The 21,471-nt window shown below is 39.0% G+C and overlaps 1 protein-coding gene across 1 annotated transcript in view; it reads right to left on the minus strand.

Moving 5' to 3' along the window:
• grik2 (glutamate receptor, ionotropic, kainate 2) overlaps positions 1 to 3,242 on the minus strand; it is a 142,101-nt gene extending 138,859 nt beyond the window's left edge. The window contains 2 exon segments of the mRNA XM_049027148.1: positions 2,983 to 3,173; positions 3,175 to 3,242. Of these exon segments, the coding sequence (XP_048883105.1) occupies positions 2,983 to 3,173; positions 3,175 to 3,227 (244 nt within the window). The 5' untranslated portion in view covers positions 3,228 to 3,242.
• Positions 3,243 to 21,471: the final 18,229 nt, after the last annotated feature.

The raw sequence follows: 21,471 nt of genomic DNA on the forward strand, positions 1-21,471 counted from the left end.
GGAAATATGTGAAGTAAAAACCAGAAGTGCCATTAATGTTTGCCATCAGAACACATCTTCACGAAGACAGTCGAACCGTCGATATGGGCTTCAGCCAAAACAGACGAATATTGAAATGCCATCCTCGTTTAAATAATCAAATGCACACTCTTCCCAGGTTAAAAAAAAAAAAAGCCGAACTATTGAATAGTTACACGGTGATCATATTCTATAATTAACTGATAAGTAGTTTAAATTTCATAATGGTACTAAGCAAATTCAACTAAATCAAGTTATTATAATAATGATTATTATTATTGCTGTTGTTAGAAATGTCCACTTCCCTAACGGAATCTCTACTGTAGTGTATGTTGCATGTTGTCTAGTGTCATGAAGCATCATTTAGTTTGCTGCAAAGCCAGGACGCAAATAGGCTGATTATTTCCATGAAACATTGTGTCACAGTCCTAATCCAACTGCACACATTGGATGACAATCCATCGCCCTTCCGCCAAAAAGAGGTCTATACTCTAAACCACGCTGATCTCTAAAATCTAAGCATTTCCGATACCGATGCTACGACGTGTGCAGATGAAAGGGCCAGGCTGGATATCTCTGAAGTTCCTGAGGTGAGCGATCTCCGCCCATGACGGAGTACAAATAGTACTGGTAGTATTGGGGGCAGGAGAGCTCCCCGTGGCTCTGAGCAGGATAGGCATTAGAAAATGGATGGATGGATGGATGGATGGATGGATGGAAACAAGAAAGTAACTTCACCAATGAACTGACGTTAAATACTAGGGCAGTCTGTGACTTGTAGACTTCCACTGAAAAGTGTAAAGCTTACGGTCTACGATTCGGTATGGTAAATCAGACATTAAAAACATATACTTCCTCAATATACTACTTTAAATTTATTTAAAAATCCAAATGAACGTTTTAGCATACACGTACATTTCAAGGCGTATCCTGTTCCCGATGCTTCCCACCTCCATTTCCAGCCGCTTTTGCAAGACGAAAAGAGTGCTGAAGTTAACGAGGAATGATAATAGTATAGATAAAGCCCTGGTCGTTGCCATAGTGCCAGCTAGTGTGGATGCGATCTGACTTACAAACAGGGCTTTTGCTTCGTACGATTAGTAATATGTGTCTCTGGCAGCCGTTTGATCATCAGCCATTCGTATAAGCACGCCATTGTGGAATACTGTAAACGGGAGATGTCGTATCACCGAACACTGAGAACCGCGATAGACTAACGGGCCGCGACGGTGAAAGGCGATTATATGAAATCATATCAAAGCAATACAGCGCTCGGCAAACGCCACACGCGTTTCCGGCGAAAACTGCTGATAGGATGGAATAATTGATGAGCGTCTATGGATGGCTAATCACGCCGGCCGACCGTGTCCGTAAATGAATGAGATTCTCAAACTGCGTTTGGAGTAACCAAACATGAAGTGCATCCCCTTGATATGCCCAGGTATTTTTTTCAAATTCGCATCATTCTGTTAAATGTAAAACTGATGAGAACAATGCATGCCGTGCAATGGTTGCTAATGGCAACATAGCGAGAGCAACCAATGAATGCGAGACGAGGCTTAAGTTATAAGAAATCAGTCTTTTCGTCACTACTTCTCCTTACTTTTAAATGTCGGCATGCACTTTTAAAGTTAACATATGCTTGGTCTAGGTAGGTATGTCTGAGGCCGGTTAATAATTACACAACGAAGGCCTATGTCCATCAGTTCATAACGGTGAGTATACAATATAAAAGGCATACCTAATAATAATACACGAAGGACACGTAGTCCTGGGAATTATACAAGAAGCAGATTTAGATCATATGAATTATTGAGTTTTGCGCACCAAAGAATCAACAGGATAGGAAATTCAAACTCAGATAAACAAGCTACACAAACACATGCAGAAACTCACATGCCACTGGCATTAGAATGTTCAAGTAATTTACAGTAAAAGTTTCTCAGGTTACAGGTCATGGGTGCCTTAATGCTTGAGCTCCGAAGAAAGGGACCACGTGATCCGCACGCTTCTTCCAAAATACTTACCAATCTTACTCGAGACACAAACATCTACCTTCCACAAAAGCCATGCCTTTCTCTAAATGGGAAAACTGCAAGGAGTGCAATTTTAAGTCGTCTCATTAATCAAAATCATTTAAATTCAAACCCGTAAGGCTATTTCAACATTTTGTCTGTTACTTTGGGAATAGAATCGTTTTAATCGACATGTAATATGTAATTTCAATTGCAGCTACATGCATTTAAGCATTTAACAGAGGAAATTCATTAGGAAATATGGATCTTTCATAACATTTTCTCAAAGTTATTTGATTCATTACGTGACTTTAGTAAAATTATTTATTTTCCTTGGCTACATAGTGTGGTATGTAAAATACAAAGTACTGGTGAAAGGCTAGCAGTGTTGTGTTTTAACGTTCATTTGTGTAATCTAGAAAAAAAATTATGATTAGTGAAAAGAAACCCTGGCATAAAACCTAACGGAATTAGATAGATAGATAGATAGATAGATAGATAGATAGATAGATAGATAGATAGATAGATAGATAGATAGATAGATAGATAGATAGATACTTTGGTTGGTCGGCTGGGTGATAGCAGACGTACGTGTTTGTTTAGTAACTTCATAATTTTCACCATGTGTTCTCAGGCTACCTCGACATGACAGAATTGATTGTTTTCTTGATTTTAACTCATATTTCTTACATATTATTTCTTGATTTATTCACATGATAGTGAACGGCAGTACACCTGTAGCTTATCTGGCCGCCTCCGTTACGCGAGTGCATATTAGACACAAAAAACGAGGGTACTGATGGGGTCACGGCAACACGTAGAACGGGAAGTGCAGCCGTAGCTATGGCGTCCAAAATAACTTAAGCACATAGGAAAAAAAACTGTTGAACGCCACCATAAAAATACATTTTGATGTACATAATTAATTTGTGAAGAAAAATGTTCTTACCAAATCTTAAAACATGCGGCATCCCCCGAGAATATCCCACACATAGTAATAGCAGCAGAGAAAACCTAACGGTGCACCTGAAGCTCACATTAGTTATCAATGGGGAGGTAATCTTCATGGTGTTTGTATAATGCACAGTGTTCATTCCTCGTATCGTTAGATTCCCCGAAATTCTTCTGTTGACGTTAAGCAGGGTTACGGCCCAGGCGCAGGATCACGGCATGGTCACTTAGAGATGAGGGCATATGCTTCCCAAATCCATTAGCAATCCCTGCATGTCCCCTCTCTCACTGCGCCAAGAAACAGCCTTCCGATTCAAGGAACGGCGGGGCATCCATGTTAGACTGTGCAAATCCGAAAGAAATCCATACGCGGGGGGTCTGAAAAAAGAAGGGAAGAGAAGCGTTAAATATCCAGACTGGACCGCCACGAAGAGGGGGAGCGCGCAAAGGCAGAATCGCAGGATCAACCTATAAGGCAGCTAGTTGTCTGCGCTCCCCTTCTACTGCACTGCTGCACAGCTTCTGACGTAGAGCCAAGATCAGTGGGCGCGCGAGAGAGAGCAAGCGCGAGGAGAGTTTCCTTTTCTGCTCGTGCCACTGACCACAGAGCGCTCCCGATCCCATGTTATCCATGCAACTATCATTCAGTGTTGCGCCCTAGTACAGGATGCAACGTTTCTATAATTAGAATTTTGCTGTAGCGGGGGAGGGGGCATGCCTTTGGTGCTATAAATATTCATCTTCGAATGTCCACAATGTGCAAAGACAGTTAGGAATTGCACACATTTCATTTTCTGATAAGATCTATCTGTAAACCAGCAATGCTTGTGATTGTCATAGTTAGAGACTTGTAAAATAGCCATATATTAGCAAGACTAACTATATCACACCCATACTCAATCGGAAAATTGAGAGTCATCCAAAAAGACTTGGGCGATCCAGAGAACCAATTCATTTACAGCCTTATTGATCCACAGCGGGTACAGCGCGTTGTGGACATTTCCACGGAGATTATAACACAACTCAGTGTTGCTATAAATACTGAACCTGAAAACAATAAGCTAATGAATATTAGTGTCATTAGTAGCAGAAACAGAAGTGATACTTTTGTAATATTTTCCCGGAAAATATTTAAATAAATAACAATTATCATTCTAATGTTAAAAGAAAATACAACAGTTAAAAAGATGCAGATGGCAGAAATGCATATTTGCAATGTGATTTTTAACTGTGTAGCGGACAGGTGTAATTGACGGATGTGAGACCCGTTAATGAACTTCATTTCTTCCACTGGTTGTTTTTACTGATTTCTTTTTCTTTAGGTTGTGATAACTTCATCTGGAAAATTATCTAAGGGTGAATTATTCAAAGCTACTACAACCTTGGCAGAATTCACACTATTGTGTTATATTCACATAATGCCTTATATTATTCCAACGTCTGTAGCTTTGAAAAGAACATCCAATTTATAGTAACTTCGCGCAATTATACTTACCGATATTGTGTAAAGAGCTTCTACACTGAGTCGAGAAAACACTGCTCGTCTGAGGCATGAAGCAGTGAAGCTACTCCATGCACAGTACACGATTACAACCCAGCATCGCTCTCTAAAATGCTTCTACTGTTTTTTCTTAAGTGCCTTTTGAGATTATAAACCGTGTAAAAAATGTTAGTCTGCAATGATATCGTTTACGAAAGTTCTAGTAAAAACACGGCTTATCTTATCGCCCGCACAAATGGCTTCGTCGTTTATCGATTTCATCTAGATTTCAGCACCAAGGACAGCAACACGATGAGGTTTGTGGCTTAAAACGCACAGAGAAGCGGTACGTTTTGGTTTGTTATTTATATCCTGCGTATAGTAATACATCTGGTACTTTTTGAATATTCTATACCAATATTAAGCAACCCCTATGTGAAATCTACAATGTAATTCGTCATTGCTAAAATGCAGCCATAAGAGCATTAAAACAATGTTTAACACAATTCATTATGAAGCGATTTCTGAGAAGTTATTATTTTATTGTACTCGGAAGTAGACAATGTGCTCTTACGCGGTTCTGTCAAATTTTATTCCCAGGCTGAAGAACCTCCTGACCTACCGCAGAAAGGTAGACAGATTCCCATAATGAAATCAATGACTCTGAGTACAAAATTTCCCCCCATTGAATACCAGATATTGTCGTTATGATGATAATAACTAATTGAACGTTATTTTTCCTGCCTCGACTTGTGAAGGGCAGGCGATTTGCACTCGGCGATTGTCGTCCGCGTCTATACGTTTAAATTATGTCCTTGTAGTTTCCAAGCTATAAACAATTAAAGTGAAATTATTCAACATAATCTGAAAACTATATACCATATTTGGTGTAAAACTGTGAAGGGATTTACTCCGATGCTAAGAAACCAATCCTGATAGCCCATTTTTTGAGAAGAATAAGCCTTTAATTTAACTTGTGTATTGGGGGGTGTCATTCTCTGACAGTTCCGATGTTAATTCTTTATCAAGCTATCTTCACGTGGACTATGATGGTTATTGCATTTTAATGACCGGTTTCCAATTTCAATCTGTGGACTCCACAAAAGTAGCGTGAGAATTGAATGTGGTTTTATTTGTGCGGTTTGCCCGCGACAGACCGCGACACCGGCTCATAAACTTGATTTAAGGCTTTGAAACGTCCCCATTATGTGCCCATCGGACGGAGAATTTGCATGCATTAGTCGTCGGAGACTTTTCACCAGGGACGATTGAACGTTATGTACGGATTATTCACAGAGCGAATCGCGTTAAAGCCACTGACAACAGGATTTTTTTTCCATGCATATAATAACCTTAACATAGGTAGCCTACGAACACAAAACACAGGAAACAATTGAATTGCATGGCTTGTATTTCAAATAGGAGTTGTGAAACGCAAGGTCACGTTCGTATATGGTCATTAATAAATAATCTTTGGCTTCTTAAGTTTACTGAAAGCAAAATATGCAATGCGATGCCACACAAGGAATTTTTAAAAACGAAAAGAAACAGCACTCACCGTGGAACGATCCGAAAAGAGATGTCGCGGGGATGGATTCTTTCCCGGCGTGATACTGGCTTTCTCGTAATTTCGAAAGTAATACTAATGTACACGCAATTTTTAGAATAGCACAACACTTGAACATCTCATTAAAACTCTCCTGTTTTCAGCTGCGTTGTTTTTCGGGGTAGCAAATTCTAGGATAATTTTTTTGAGTACAACCAAAGTAACGGTAATCGAAACGCGTGTAATAAACTTTTTAAAATGCACTCTTACGTTGGAATATCTAGTCCGAATGAGCCGTGAAGGGCCAAAAGAGCCAGAGAAAGTACTTCATTTGTTCCAATAGGAAAGCAGAGATCGCTCCTACAGACTCCAGTCCCTACACGATCCGGCAATGGAGAAGACACGCCTCCTGTCGGCGCAAAAGAGGCACTGCTTAAAGCAACAGGGGGTCTGCAGTCCGGCGGATCTTCTTAGCCCATCTGATGGATGGCATAAGGCTTGCTCACTACACGTATATTTTTCTTTGCGTAGTGAATGACATCTGTCTCAATATCCCATGACAACCAATGCAGTGTGAATCCGGTGACTTGATCCGAGCAACCAACCCTGAATAGGAGAATGTCCTGGAAGGAAAGCGATAATAATATTATACTGTCAATAGTAACATTAATATATCTGTATTTTTAATATCCAATGTATCAGTGTTCCTTGGCAGTGTAGTGAATGTTGAATGCTTGTGCGATTCATTAATTATTTATTTATAGAAATGTTCCAACTAACGACAAGCGCATGTGTGCAGAGACATTTCTACGCTTTGCATGTGCTACCCGTAACATTTTCAGAACGCGGTAGAAGTAATAGTGTAGTTCTAACATTTCTAACAGTTATAAACATGTATGATTTTGGTGCCTTTACTTTCAATGGTCTACGTGTCTGTTTTTAAATGATCTAAGATTAAAGTAAATCATAAGTTTAAGAGCACGAACTATTCATGTAAATCTGTCAAAAACTGCACCTTAGTCCTGCTCAAGCAGTCATGATGCTAAGCGCGCAATTTAGAAAGCAAGAGGCACGCGCTGGCAGCATTAAGATCGTCCTGCGGCGAGGGCTTGTGAGGGTGATGAAAGTGATCTAAGCTGAACGGGTGACGAAATGAAAGGGATCTTTGATACGACTCTCTCAGTGAGCCGCATAAAGACTGCGATTGTAGGGGGGTAAAATACTGAAAGGCAGCCCTGTGATCCACTACGAAGAACTATCAGAAGTGTGTGTGCTTGTTGAAACGATATTAATTCTTATCCCTAAGTGTACTTATCCATGTATTGTGTGTGTCTGCATGTACTGTTGCACCGTGTGCTTGCATGTTTTGTAGTCCTGTGTGTGCCGGTTCATTCCATTGCTAGGAGCTCAGTTGCTTCAACCTCTCTCTTTAATTACAGGCAGTCTTCCATGTCGTGGAGAAAATTAATTATTCATCTCATCTGTCAGTGGAAATAATACCTCAGCCTGTACAACCACACACAAAATCAGACTCTTCTTACACAGGGGTTATCCTATAAAACAATCAAACATATCATAAATGCAAAATCAGACTTAGCAGTATTGTTCTTGTTGGTATTCTTGCTGTTGTTGTTGTTGCTGCTATTGTTGTTGTACTGTATATATATATATATATATATATATATATATATATATATATATATATATATATATATATATATATATATATATATATATATATATATATATATATTTATTTATATATATATATATATATATATATAAGTGTCGTTTTGATCAGGGAGAAAGTTGCCAAATGTTCCTGAGTAAAAGAATCACTAAAGAGCTCCCAGTGGTGTCAGGAAGAGATGTGCATGTGTGTTGAGACTGGTCTCAAAACGTACACCACCTTTTGTCTGGCCTCTCAGTCCCTGTCCTCCCCTGTCCCTCTCATATCCAGTCCTGGAGCACGTTTCACTCTTTGCCGCACAAGGGGAACACTCTACTTTGAAGTAGGTGACAAGACACTGGTTTTGGGCCTGTATCACAAAGCCGGATTCCAGGGTAAACAGCGATAGGTCTGGTATTACGATATCAAAATGCTGGTTTACTTCGTAGCAGGCTACATCACCATGGTAACTCGTGCTACGCGCCATACTTGCTTGTGAGCAGGTTAGCTTTCAGGATCGCATATCTGAAACAGTGCTTGGATCAGTCAAAGAGAAGAAGTAAGTATGCTACCCGATGCAGTAAATGAGTTTTCCCAAACTCTCAAAATGGCTAGTCCATGAAAATCCTGTGGCTGTGGTAAATTTAGCTGTATATTCGATATTCGGTCTTCTGGCTGTAATATCTTTCAACAAGCAAGCCAGGCAGTTTTTAATCATTGATCTTTGGTGTCCACAGGCAGAGATGCGCACCAATCATATTTGTGTTTAGAGTCCTTTCACTATGTGTGCTAAATCTTGTTAATATCTATGAAAAGAGGCAATGTCTGCTGTAGCAAGATATTGGTTTAGCATTTTGAGTTGATAGCAACTCTTGTACGTCCCTTGGTTTCCCAGATTAGGCCTACTTTACGGGTAAATTTTAATTAATATTTCAATGTTCGCATAGGTACTTCATGTTCAGTAGCTGGTGAATGTACACAATGGAATTATAAATTGATATGTATAAAAATACATAATCTGAAAATCAAGTTGTGCATGTTGTCCCCCATGGTCCATCGTTTAAACCACATTTTGCTGGACATGCCTGTCTCTTTAGGTTCTACCCTCTATATTCTATCCTTTGCACCTTGAATGGCGTAATTGTGAATGAGCATAGATGTAGTTCTAAAATATGTCAACACCTTTGACATTCCCAGCCACATACCCACACTGCGTGTGTTTGTGTCAGTGATGCATGTATTACATTATGAGGACCAAATGTCCCACAATGTGATAACAACCTGATACTGTACTTTGACTTTGTGAGGACCATTTTTTCACTCCCGACAAGGGAATTTTATAAAAATCTGTGAAAGCAATCGAATTAGGGATTAGGGTTGTTCCCATAGAAATGAATGGAGAGTCCCCACAAAGATATGCATACAAATGTGTGTGTGTGTGTGTGTGTGTGTGTGTGTGTGTGTGATTATGGGAAAAATGGGAATAAATTGTAATGAATAATTACAAAAACAGCAAAGCATATGTTTGGTAATTAAGACAATTATATGTATTTTCATAACAACACTGTACATTTGTATTTATGTAGTCAGTGACCCACTGCAGCACGCCCTTCCAGCCATGACAGCAGCTACGGTATTGCTATTCACTGTCACAGTAATTCTCTCTTCAGCTGCATTTAAATACGTAGCCCTATTGCGATCCATGCTTGCAGGTTTGGCTGATCCTTGCACACAGCACACTTTTATGTGCACATGCTCGAGGAGTAATCTTGGTTTCAGTAAGAAAACTTGGCTGACATAGATTGCTGGTATTCAAGCGTTGTGATATAATTTATCTGAAATTACATTTGGCTGGTTTTGTTAAGATGAAACTTATCTTCTAATCCTGACTTTGTTGAACTGTTTTTGTGATACAGGCCCTTGGTGTGTCATAACAGGAGGACAAGCAGCTGTGATAATGAGCATTTTTGGATATTTTCTATGAAAATCTGTTCATGAATGAAATACATTGTTAGAATTGTTACTATTTTTGTGATTTTTTCTGTTTTAGAGCCTTTTGATTGTTTTCTGAGTTATGAAGCGCTACCATGGCTTAAAGGCCCTTGGCTGACCAGCACACCACACATACCTGCTCCATGTAACAGCATGTCATGCTTCGGATGTAGCCAGTCTTATTATTATTTCCTAAAATAGAAGCAAGGGAAAACAAAACAAACCTTAACACCATCCTCTGAATACACTGTAGTACCATAGAGTGTGATGTATATGTCACACTGATCATTCTTTTTTCTGCTCCATAGTAGCATTTACAGATTATTTTTAAAACTGTTTTTACCTTTTATTTCCATCTCAAAATAACAAGCTATAAAAATAAAATTGCATGGCCGTGGTGAGCTTTTATTCTATGTTGCAGCCCAAGTAAAACATAGTAGGCAGGCATAGTTACAGGAAAATCAAGACATCAGAGGGACATGTGGGGGCAGACAAGTTGAGACACAGGTATAAAGACAGCAGAGGCAGGAATAGACAGGGAGAGAGCCGCACGACTGGCAGACAAGCGACAGAGTGAGTAAAGCGGCGGGAAGAATGGCAAAAAAGGACAGGGAGGAAGACTGCGATTTGAAAACTGCGATGAAATGCCCTTCAGCGAGGTACTTAACCTCAGCCACCGTGCTAGGATGGCATCCGTCTGGATGAATAATGTGTGAGATATAAAATTGTGAGCATTACTACATTATTTATTTGTTTTGCAAACAACCTTATCCATAACAACTTGAATAACTTGCATTCTCCTATTTATTGAGCTAGATATTCACAGGAGGAATTGAGGTTAAAGGGTTTTAACTCAGGGTAAAAGGCGACTGTTTCTCCATTGAGCTGGATGTCGAAGCCATCGCTATACTGCTCGAGAATTACATACAAGTAATTTTGGAAGGTTGGATACCATTATGCATGCATCCTTAGGCACTGATGTCATGGTCACAGTATCAAAAAAGATACCTAGATATGAGTTCATGAGTTCATGCATTTAAATACAGTTTCAACCATCCATCCATCCCTCCATTTTCTGAAACCACTTAATCCCAACTGGGGTCGCGGGAGGGACTGGAGCCTATCCCGGGAGTAATGGGCACAGGCGGGAACCAACTCTCGCCAACACACCGCAGGGCGCACACAGTTTCAACCAAGGAAAGCAAAACAAAATAATAGTTTAGTGCCTGCTAACTAACACATAACAGGTTATTACTATGATAGGTGATAATTCAGAGAAAAAAATACTAATATGTATGCTTTTGCAGGCATTCTGTCATGGTAGTCAGGCTGCATTGATGCAGACGAGCTGTAAAATGATGATAAGATGGCCACATTGTTGACAAGAACTGGCAGTACGTCGCCACTGCTGATTTTCCCCTGGGATCCTAAGAAAGGCAGGACTGAATGTGAATCGTCACGCTTCTTGTACAATTCCACAAGCCTTCCTCACTACTTCAACACCCCACCCTCTACCGCTGCCTTGATGTCTTTGTGTTTCCATTTAGTTTCCATTTAAAAATCATGTCACACAAAGGGCTATAAAAGAAATTCAAGCCATGTTTACAGCAGCAGCTGAATGAGAAATTCAATTTTTGTATTTTTTTTCCTTAAATTGCCGTTGTTTTAACTTGTTTGAAAAATGCATTTACTTGTTATCAAAACAGGTAAAGAAATCTAAGTGTAAAAACCATCGAAATGATAATTGAATTATATATATATAAGATAATTTAATTAAAACTTCTTTTAAATTACACGTTCCAACTTTTTAATAGCTTTCCCTATAGTACATCAATTTCACATGGAAAAACATAGCATTAGGTTATAATAAATCAATAGCAGTAATTAAATACAATACAATTTTAGTTTAAGGATCTGATAACTGGCAGTAAAAATAATAACCTATAATAAATACTGCTATAGAGATTTTCTTCTCCCAAGTCAGGGATAATAACACCACAGCCACAGGAAATTCTCCTAAGAGTGACCACTTACCTCATCTGATATTATTGTGGCAAACACTGGGCTATTAATAGCAACTTCCAGGTTACAAATAACAGCGATTCAAATGCGAACTAAATACAGTTGTATACTTCAAACTTAATATTCTGTCTGGATGTGGGTTATGGTGGACTTGGACTTATTGGCTATTCTTAATAAAAATCTATACCACTGCAATTTGCCCAAAAAAAGTTTATTGTTTGTGCAGTAACATTTTTCATTAACAAGGATGAACTTGTTAGGCCTGCATTAATTTATCCTTCCCATGCGGCCGCCACACTGGACTGCAGGATTGACCGTAAGCGCATGACGTAATTCAAAAAGGCGGCAGCCACAGGACTAGCCTCGCTAAAGTCATTGGTTACTTTCATGTAAATACCTATAGACATTTGTATAACCTTGATACAAGAAAACCCACAAAAGGCAGCAAGCTGATGTTTTTCAGCTATGCCTACATGTATATCTATAGAGGTATTGATTATTGACTGGTGGTACATCGTAAAATATGATTGATAAGACTGATGATTCCGGGGTCCACTGGGTGGATCTCTGGTAAACTGTACTAAAGATAAATGGCTGCATTTATGACACTGCTTCTGCTTTTGCGACATTTTCCAAAACGGCTATTTTGAAGACAAAAATATCAACTCTGTGATGATGCTGTAAAATGTCAAAAATTGCCTATTTCAAGGCTGTGTCCAGCTTTGGCAGTTCATGACATGGAGTAGGAACAAAAGCCTTACAGATCGTCATGCCGTCTATGCCAAAATGGAACAACAATCTTCCGAGTCACATTTTGGTATGGTTTGCGAAAAGCGATATAATCATGAAGACCTACTTCCACTACCCACCACGCCAAGTCAATTACACTTAAGGAATCAACCCTGTAACTATTTACACTGTAACATTTACATTCAACAGTCTTTTAGAAAATGCAACATAACTGACATGAATGAAATGACACAGAATCATTACTGTCAAGAAAAATGCTGGGGAAAATTCAGATAAGCGAACAATAAATCTGACTGAATAGCCGGCAGTCACTATGCTGAGGAACTTGGGCCTCTGCTTGAACAGCCGTTTATTTTAAGAACGAGCCATCGCATTAGTGACACGGCAGCGGCGCAATCAGCCAGCAGCTGGAAGTGGTGGGAAGGACGGCTTTCAGCGAGGTTGCTTTATTCAAACAGGCCATACATTAGCGGAGCAGCTCTCACAAAAACGACTGCAGTGACGGCACTGCGCTCAAAGGTGCATTGTTCTTAAGGAAGCTTTAGGTCAGAGCTTTAAAAGGGGAAATCATTTCGCATCCATAGGAGTTCCTTACATCTTCCATGTCAATGTGCGATATTCACGTTTCTAAGCATGAAACGTAGCTGTGGCATCGCTTAGCTGGAAAAAAAACGATAAAAACTTCTATGAATGTAATATCTATAAGAATCTATGAACATATTCATCGCACATGATAATGCCTTCATGAAGTATTATAAACATGACTATAAATATTTATTAAAAGGTATAAATCATTATAGCCGTGTTTATTGTGCATTATGAATGCCTTACATATGCAGCTCTCATCTATAATGCAATATAGATACCTTTACAATGCAATACAAAACATCCTTAATGCTTATACCAACCATTTTAATGTATTACGAAGGCATATATAATGCATTATAGACTACAGTTTTAAGTAGCGTGTTACCAGAAAACTATTGGGTGAGAAAAGGTGTTAATGAACATGTATGTGTATTAATTGAGAAAAAGGTGTTTATGAATTATGTGAAATTACACTCGTTGTTTCTAAATTTGTATATTATATAAACACATACCGGTACCTTGGCAATCCAGTGAACTGCAAGTGACATATTTATAGTCATGTTTTTCATTTACAAAGCCCCATTTGCAGACATTGAAGTTTGCCCCTGCAGTCAGTGATAAGAGTGTGCAGGTGCTGTTTCACAGAAGCTGGCTGTCACTCGGTGTACAAGCTCACTTCAAGGTACCTCACTATATGGTTCAACTGCAAATGCCGTTCCCAGCATCATCACTTCTAACAGCAGCCATTACCCATGCACAGCTCATGAACTGACTGAGTGCTTATTCCTTAATACATTTTCCTTTTTTCCCAGCAAATATTCTTGTGATTTTACATAAACGACAAAACTGATAAACATTTTTTCATACATTTCTCTGACGCACTGATGTCTTTGTGTTCCTGTTTAATTTCCATTTAAAAGTCTGGTCAGATCAAGGGCTATAAGGCAAATTCTACCCATATTTTCAGCAGTGAAATGAGAAATTCAAGTTTTGTATTTTTCTCCTTAAATTGTTGTTGTTTACTTAAATGGAACATGAATATATCTGTTATATCAAAACAGGTTAAACGAAAGTGTAAAAACCAGTAAAATGAGAATTTATTGAATTATATATCTAGTCTAAGATAATTTAGTTTATATATCTTTTAGATTTCAAATATAGTTTGAATTATATTTCTACTCTGTACCACAGCATGCGGAACAAAAGACTTCAAGGCCAGTGTCAGGCAAAAGTGGGTTTTATTAACTAGAAGGTAACAGGGAAATAAGGGGACAAAACAAGAAGGAAAGTATGGGAAAGGACATGGGAAGGGTGGGGCAACACCAGTGAGCAGACAAACAGCAAGTGTGGCTCATCAGGGCCACGTCGGGGGGGGGGTCAGGTGGACATGACAGGCGGGACGCGACTCTCTGAGATAATTTCATTTCAGTTTCACTTAGATTTGACACACCAACAATTTGTTAGCATTTGCAAGTATGTAAATTTCACACACATTTCACGTTTTATTAGTGTTCGCTATAGAACATAAATTTCACACTGAAAAAAGATAATATTAGGTTATAATAATCAATAGAATCAATTAAATACAATACAATTTTAGTTTAAGGAAGTGATAACTGGCAATGAAAATAATAACCTATAATAAATACTAATATAGAGATATTTGCTGCATCACGCCTTTACTCAGGATAACCATCACAGCATTCACACTTATTCTCATTCTCCTTGAATCTCTAGCTGGCCTGATTTCTTCTCCCTAGTCAGTGATGATAACACCACAGCCACAGGAAATTCTCCTAAGAGTGACCACTTATGTCTTATATGATATTATTGTGGCAAACAATTAATAGCAACTTCCAGGTTACAAATAGCAGCAATTCAAATGCGAACTAAATACAGTTGTATACTTCAAACTTAATATTCTGTCTGGATGAGGGTTATGGTGGACTTGGACTTATGCTATTCTTAATAATTAATAAAAATTAAAGATTAATTTCCAAAAAAGCAAGTTTTTTGCAAGCATACAGCTAAAGTCCTGACATTACAAAAATGAGTTCAGTTTTGTACAAGGTAGATGGTAGTCAGATATCCATTATGACTAAGGTACAGAGAGACACGGGCAAAGCATGGACTGGAAGCACAGAGATACGTCACCCTAAAGTAATGGGTTATTCTGGCTGAGACCAAAAGGCCAGAATCCTAAGAATCTGAACATCACTAACCTAACACAGATTTCAGGTAGTACTGACGCCTGGGATTGAACTATTGAGAACAAAATTCCCCTTATCCTTCATTCATCAGCATGTCCCTCTTGTCTGATCCATGTAATTCATTTCATTACTTGACCATGAAGACCATACTGCAGCATTAGACAATGGGCCCAGGGGAAAAACAAGAAAACTTTAAAGGCGACAAAAGGTAACAGCACCAAAATATTACACTAAATCGATTGTCCCTTTCCCAGTAAAAGCAATAGCTAGCAGAGAAATAATCCCTGATACAAAACAGTTTGCTAACCAGGCCTTGGCTGGTTCGATTGCCTTTATGTAATTTCATCGCCCTGCATTTCTGCTTTAACACGGGCTGCAGAACATCGGCATCTGTGCCCTATTCACCCCCTGAGTTACCTGCTGGAACCACTGCATCAGATCAAAAATGTGTGAATTTGCCTGTGTGTATTATCAGAACAAGGGTGTCGTTGCACCTGTGAGTGTAAGAACGGGACCATTCCACAGTCGCTGTGCAACTGTCACATTAAAATGAGGTCAGACCAAAGATAATGGATCATCTCAATAGCTGTTAATCTGCTTTAGTATCCCTCTGCTACAAAAATGTATAAAGAGAAAATGGATGTGAGTTAATAGCCTGGAAAAAGCACTCTCCTTCTCATTCACCAGGGTTTCTTGGGCCACAAGGTACTAGGATCTTTCTAAAATGCTTATTTATGGAACCAATTCAAATCTGAACCTGGATCAGTAGATTAAAATATTAAAATGCACGTCCATGCTGGATTGTAGATTTATGCTTAAACATGTATGCGTATTTGTGTATGTCAGTATGAGATGAAGCCGTCAGTAATGGAACACATTTGAGGCAGATATATCGTACAGTGAGTTTGCCTTAGTGTCTTAAACGTGCTGCATGTAAAAATCACATTACTACTGGAAGAAGGATTGTTAATTAACGATGAGGGGTCTCATTCGAGTTCCACGCCCCTTTTCCATTAGGCTCACTATCTTGCTCTGTTTCTCAACAATGGTGTAACATTTCAGTTATGATTTACAGACAAGTGATTTAAAATCAAACCGCGCATTTGTGTGTGTGTGTTTCTCTTCATGAAGTGGTACACTGCTGAATTGTACAGATATATTTATAATAATATCAATAATAAATAGCTCTGGTCATCACTTCATGATGTAGGTGGAGTTAAACTATTGAACATGAACTTTACTCTGTAGAAACTACCAGTGCTTGAGTGATATGGCTCTTATATAAGTGTTACTCATTCCAGATGCCATTATTTTAGTCTGAATATATTATGACACTAATATTTCAGTGTTGGTACCTGATTTCAGAACTCTGAATTTCAGTTTTCTCCAGAATCGTGTAGCTCTACATTGAAGGCCCGGCAGGGAGAAAATGCTGACCATCGCAAAGATGGAGGGTCCCTGTCACCGGCACAGCTACATGAACCAGAGGTGTTTTTGTTTGGTTCAGCGGTTCGAGCTGGGCATCTCTGCCTTAGCCATCAGTGCAGAACAAATAAGATCCAGTCCCACTGCTGGTGAATCATTGGCCTCAGGCGACTCATTTAACGTCAGCCTCCACTGAAAAAACAAAAAAAAAAACACAACAACTGCAGATAAGTTTAATCACCCCAAAGTACACATCCAGCTCAGAGAGTGAAAACAGATGACACAGGCCTTGGGCTGTTTTATTAGACGTGTTCTTCCTGTTGCGTATGAATAATAAAATCAACAATTAACCTCTTATTGAGTATTTAGTATGAGAGAGTTGTCCGTGGGCGAACTCCATGGTAAAGCTGTTATCTCTCTTATTACCATCTGTAAAGACACCAGAAAATTCAATTGAGCATAATATATGAAAATACTATAGTTATTGACAGAAAAATGCCACGTTAAAAACAGCATGTTTTTGCCGGATGAAGAAATCCATTAACAGAGTCATCAAACATTACCACCACCACTGACTAAATGCAATTACCGCCAAACTGGATTATTGTTTTCTTAAGGTAAATTTATAAGTAACAGTCTTATTAAAATCTTAAGTACACTGCTGCAATGCTGAATTATTGATTAACGATTAATTCTGCTTGCTCAGCTATCTCTCAATAAATTCCTCTTCTGAGACACTTGTTGACTTGTTGAGTTGACTTGTTGACTTGGGAATGGCACGTCTTCATAATGTGGGTAGTTTTTTTCTTTCTGGATTAGCCCTGGAAGGGGCCTCAAACAGTATCGTAGATCTTCTGGCCCAAAAGGCTCAGCCTAGCAGTCTGGTTTGTTTTAATGAGATGGAGGAACACAGTGGTGAGTTTGACATAATCTGCTTAAACGGCGGCGTGATTCCGCTGCAGGGTCTCTGTGTCAGCCATTGACAAACAGCAAGGGGAGCTCATGCAGATTTTTTCTCCTCCCCTTATTCTCTCCCCATCATGTGAAATTAAAGATTTCTTCGTTGTCCATAATGAGTCGACCCTGACAGCAATTAGTAGTCGTTAGCACAGAGCGACTACAGATTAGAGCAGATGAAATATTTTCATTAATATCATGATGGTGTGCAGCTTACGAATAAAGAATAACAGTGGATGGTGGTCGAGGGACTTCAGTGGATTTTTTTCAGCAGATTGGTTTGTGCATCGCGCTATGGGAGCTATTTAAATGACACGGACAAGATTTCTAGCCAATCAGAACTTTGGGGTGGTCAAAGTGGGAGAGGCTCTGGCCAATAAACAAAAAGATTCCATATAGCTGCATGAACACTGCCCATCCACATCACTGCCCGAATGTATGACTGTGTTGGATATTAAATATTAGGTATTGTTACAGCTATCTATAATATTGCTAATATATTATATGATACTCTAACAGATGTGAATTTAGCTTTTACTCGTTTACCTCAGGTGAAGCTAATTTTAAATGCAGAGCAGCCTCGATCGCTGATCTTTTTCACAGCTGCTATAGACGTGTTTTTCCCTTTTCCTTGGAGATTACCATCTACCATTGTGCAAAACTGGACCTTACAATTGATGTTAACCTTTTGCGGTGCAGTGTAAATTAAAATTATGCATAGCTTGCTAGAAATAATTTTGCAAGGGGTGCAAAATTTTGTACTTTCTTAAGATGACCCCACACTTCCAAAACTGTATAAAAATAAATGTAACCCTTAAAAAAATTAAAACTAAACATAACCGTGCTACAGCTCAAATGTAGGAGTCTGGAGGATGTAACACAGAAAACGTTGATTTGACTGAAGGATGATATGATTACCAGAACATCACACACTAACAAAAAGGATACAGTTAGCGTACAAACAGTCCCCAGGTTAAAAATGTCCGACTTACAGACAACTCATACTTACGAACTGACTACCATAAACACTATTATATTAAATATTCGGGTTAAATTCAAAGGTTTGTAATATCAAACGCTCGCAGTACTTTGTTATGCTCATGAAAATATCACACAGCTTCAGCAGTTCATTGGGCTGAGGTACAGTACGCTACCGTATGTACTTTGATGATTATTATTATTATTATTTACTGTAATATTGTTTTTCTGACTTAGCTACAAATTTGACATAAATATAGGCTTAGGGAATGATCTCGTTCGTAACCTGGGGACTGCCTGTATTGTTGCAATAATAAATAAATGAGTGACTGAATAAAGACAAAGATAGATCATTCATAGCTGCCCTGAAAATGTGTCACTGTACCTGTGCATGATCTGTGTTTGATTAAGAGGCCTTTTCTCTGTCATTTAGGTTCAGAAGTTCTGATTTTGACATGTGAGTTTTGGACCAGCAGCATGATTTGGGGGTACGAGGCGAACTTTGATCTTATGCCATGTTGATCAGCATTTCCTCTGTTGTCACATTTGCCTCATTAAATTGTACTGCAATATATAGCACAACCTTTTGGAAAATGTCAAATAATACATATAAAACTGGCTTCATTAAAAAGTAAGACTGACAGAAATCTAAAAAAATAACTTCATCTGCAAATACTGTTTCTAGCAGAAATACATGAAGGCAGTCCGTATGCTCAACCTGACTGTCAGATCCAGGCAGCAGTTCAGTGAATTGAAGTTGCTTGGTGTTAAACCACTTGTGTTGGACAGGTGGTCAGCAAACTGTAGAGCGGCGTCCCTCAGTGTCTATGAAGATGAGCTGAAAAGTGAATCAATTTCATTGTTACAATAAAAAGTAAACAATTTATATGTGTTCCGAAGCCATCAAGGTACGGGCTTGCATTTCACATTTTTAACCAATCACAGTGTTTATTGTATGACATCATCACATTGGGGTGTTTTTTTTCCTCATTTTCAAACTCAAGGTTTCCAGCTATCCAGTCACCCTGTATGGGGCAGTGTGTATCTCAGGGGGCTAAGCCTCTGTACTTGTGATTGGAAGGATACCGGTTCAAGCCTTGTCATTATTATTATTATCATGAAATAAAGATTTCACCTTTACATTGCTCCGTATAGCCTTAGCAGGTAAGCATATTCCTCTGTTTTATATCTATGCGACCCTGAACAAAAGGCATACAGAATAAGTACTTAAAAAATCTGTGCACCTTGCAGCATAACAAATAACACCGTTGTTAATGAATGCGGTGATGTCATAAAGTGAAGAATGTGATTGGTTAAAAATGTGAGATGCAAGCCCCATCTTTTCTGACCCAGGGATATGTGGGACCTCATCCTTCTCTGATTGGCAGAAGAAGTGATCCTTCCAAGAAAGAAGAGGAGAGACAAACAGAGGGAGAACAGGGGAGAAGGAAGAGTGCGCTATAGGGCGGCCAATTGAAAAGTGGGTATGGAGGAGCAAATTGATAAAGAAGCAGAGTGAGAGGGTGGCAAAATGAACAAGAAAAGAGGCCATTGGGGAAGAGGGATTAAAAGGCTATTGATCGAGCCCCTCAATCATTCTCTCATAATTTGGAGCCGTGTTTAATTCAGCTGTACCCCAAGGAGAGATGGAGAGACAGAGAGAGAAAGGGGCGGGGTGAGAGATAGAGGGTGAATTAGATAAAGGGAGGTTCTGAGATAGGAATGCCCAGGGGAGGTACTCAGCGATCACACTGCAAATAATAACCCATCAACTTCTTATTAAGGTTCACTTATTTCACTTCATTCCAATTATTATAATCCATATTATTTCATACTGTTTCTATGAATGTGTGTTTTATTATTAAATTGCTATTGTGAGCATTATCCTTATTTTTATTAATATCACATTGTTACTAATATTGTTCTGTCTGCCAGATCTAATATAAGGTCAAATAATTTGGACAGATGCAGATAGAGATATCATGCAAAAGGTGGCCTACATATGATTGTGTTCCCCATAGAAATCATTCTGCGGCTGAGTGAATGGTGGATTTGAGAGAGTCAAGTGATTGTGATTATTTGTATTGATTAGTTTCACCTGTCTTTCATTCTCCATAAAGTGCATGAATTGGTGTATTCTGATTTCTTTCTGCCGTCAGTAACCTGTAGAGATGCACCAATCCAATCCGTTATCGACACCGATCCATGCCAATTAGATCGATTGGGTATCGACCATATGTGACAAATCCACATCCAAGACCTACTTTTCTAGTTTTGGTTAGTCTGTAAAAAGATTGTTCCTATTCCTTGTTAAATCAATTTGTACAATCAGTAGCAAGACAGCTCTTTTTCGGTCTTTTTACCACTCAGTGTATGTGAGCGCAGTGACTTCTGCCTGCTGTGGTGACATCATGCGCATACCCTTTGCAGCAGGAGCAGCATAAGAACATCAGATAACAGGGTGACAATCCGGAAGTATTCTATGCTTTTAATAACTAGTAGCACAGTGATTTGTTATCTTTGTAAAAACAAGGTTTTGAGAGGTGGAAGCAGCATTTAGTGGAAAATCTCGCTAAACAAAGTGTACGCAATTGTACGAGTAACATGAAAAAAAGCAAAGGATGATTTGGGAGTCACTAGCTTGGGCTGTTTTGCACACACACTGCAGTAACTATTCTCAACCCGTGGGTTGCAACCCAAAAGTTCTGAAAAGGTCACGAGGCAGAGTAGAAAATGTAAGCATTTTAGAACCAGCAAGGTCCTATGCTGATCTACGATCAGATTTCGCAGCCCCAATCCTAGAATTAACCTGTATAAGTGGGTCTTGCGTCTGCGACTACCTAGTGCAAAACTATTCACTCAACCAATCC

The sequence above is a fragment of the Brienomyrus brachyistius genome, chromosome 9, assembly GCF_023856365.1.
Source record: "Brienomyrus brachyistius isolate T26 chromosome 9, BBRACH_0.4, whole genome shotgun sequence".
In the NCBI taxonomy this organism is placed as follows: Eukaryota; Metazoa; Chordata; class Actinopteri; order Osteoglossiformes; family Mormyridae; genus Brienomyrus; species Brienomyrus brachyistius.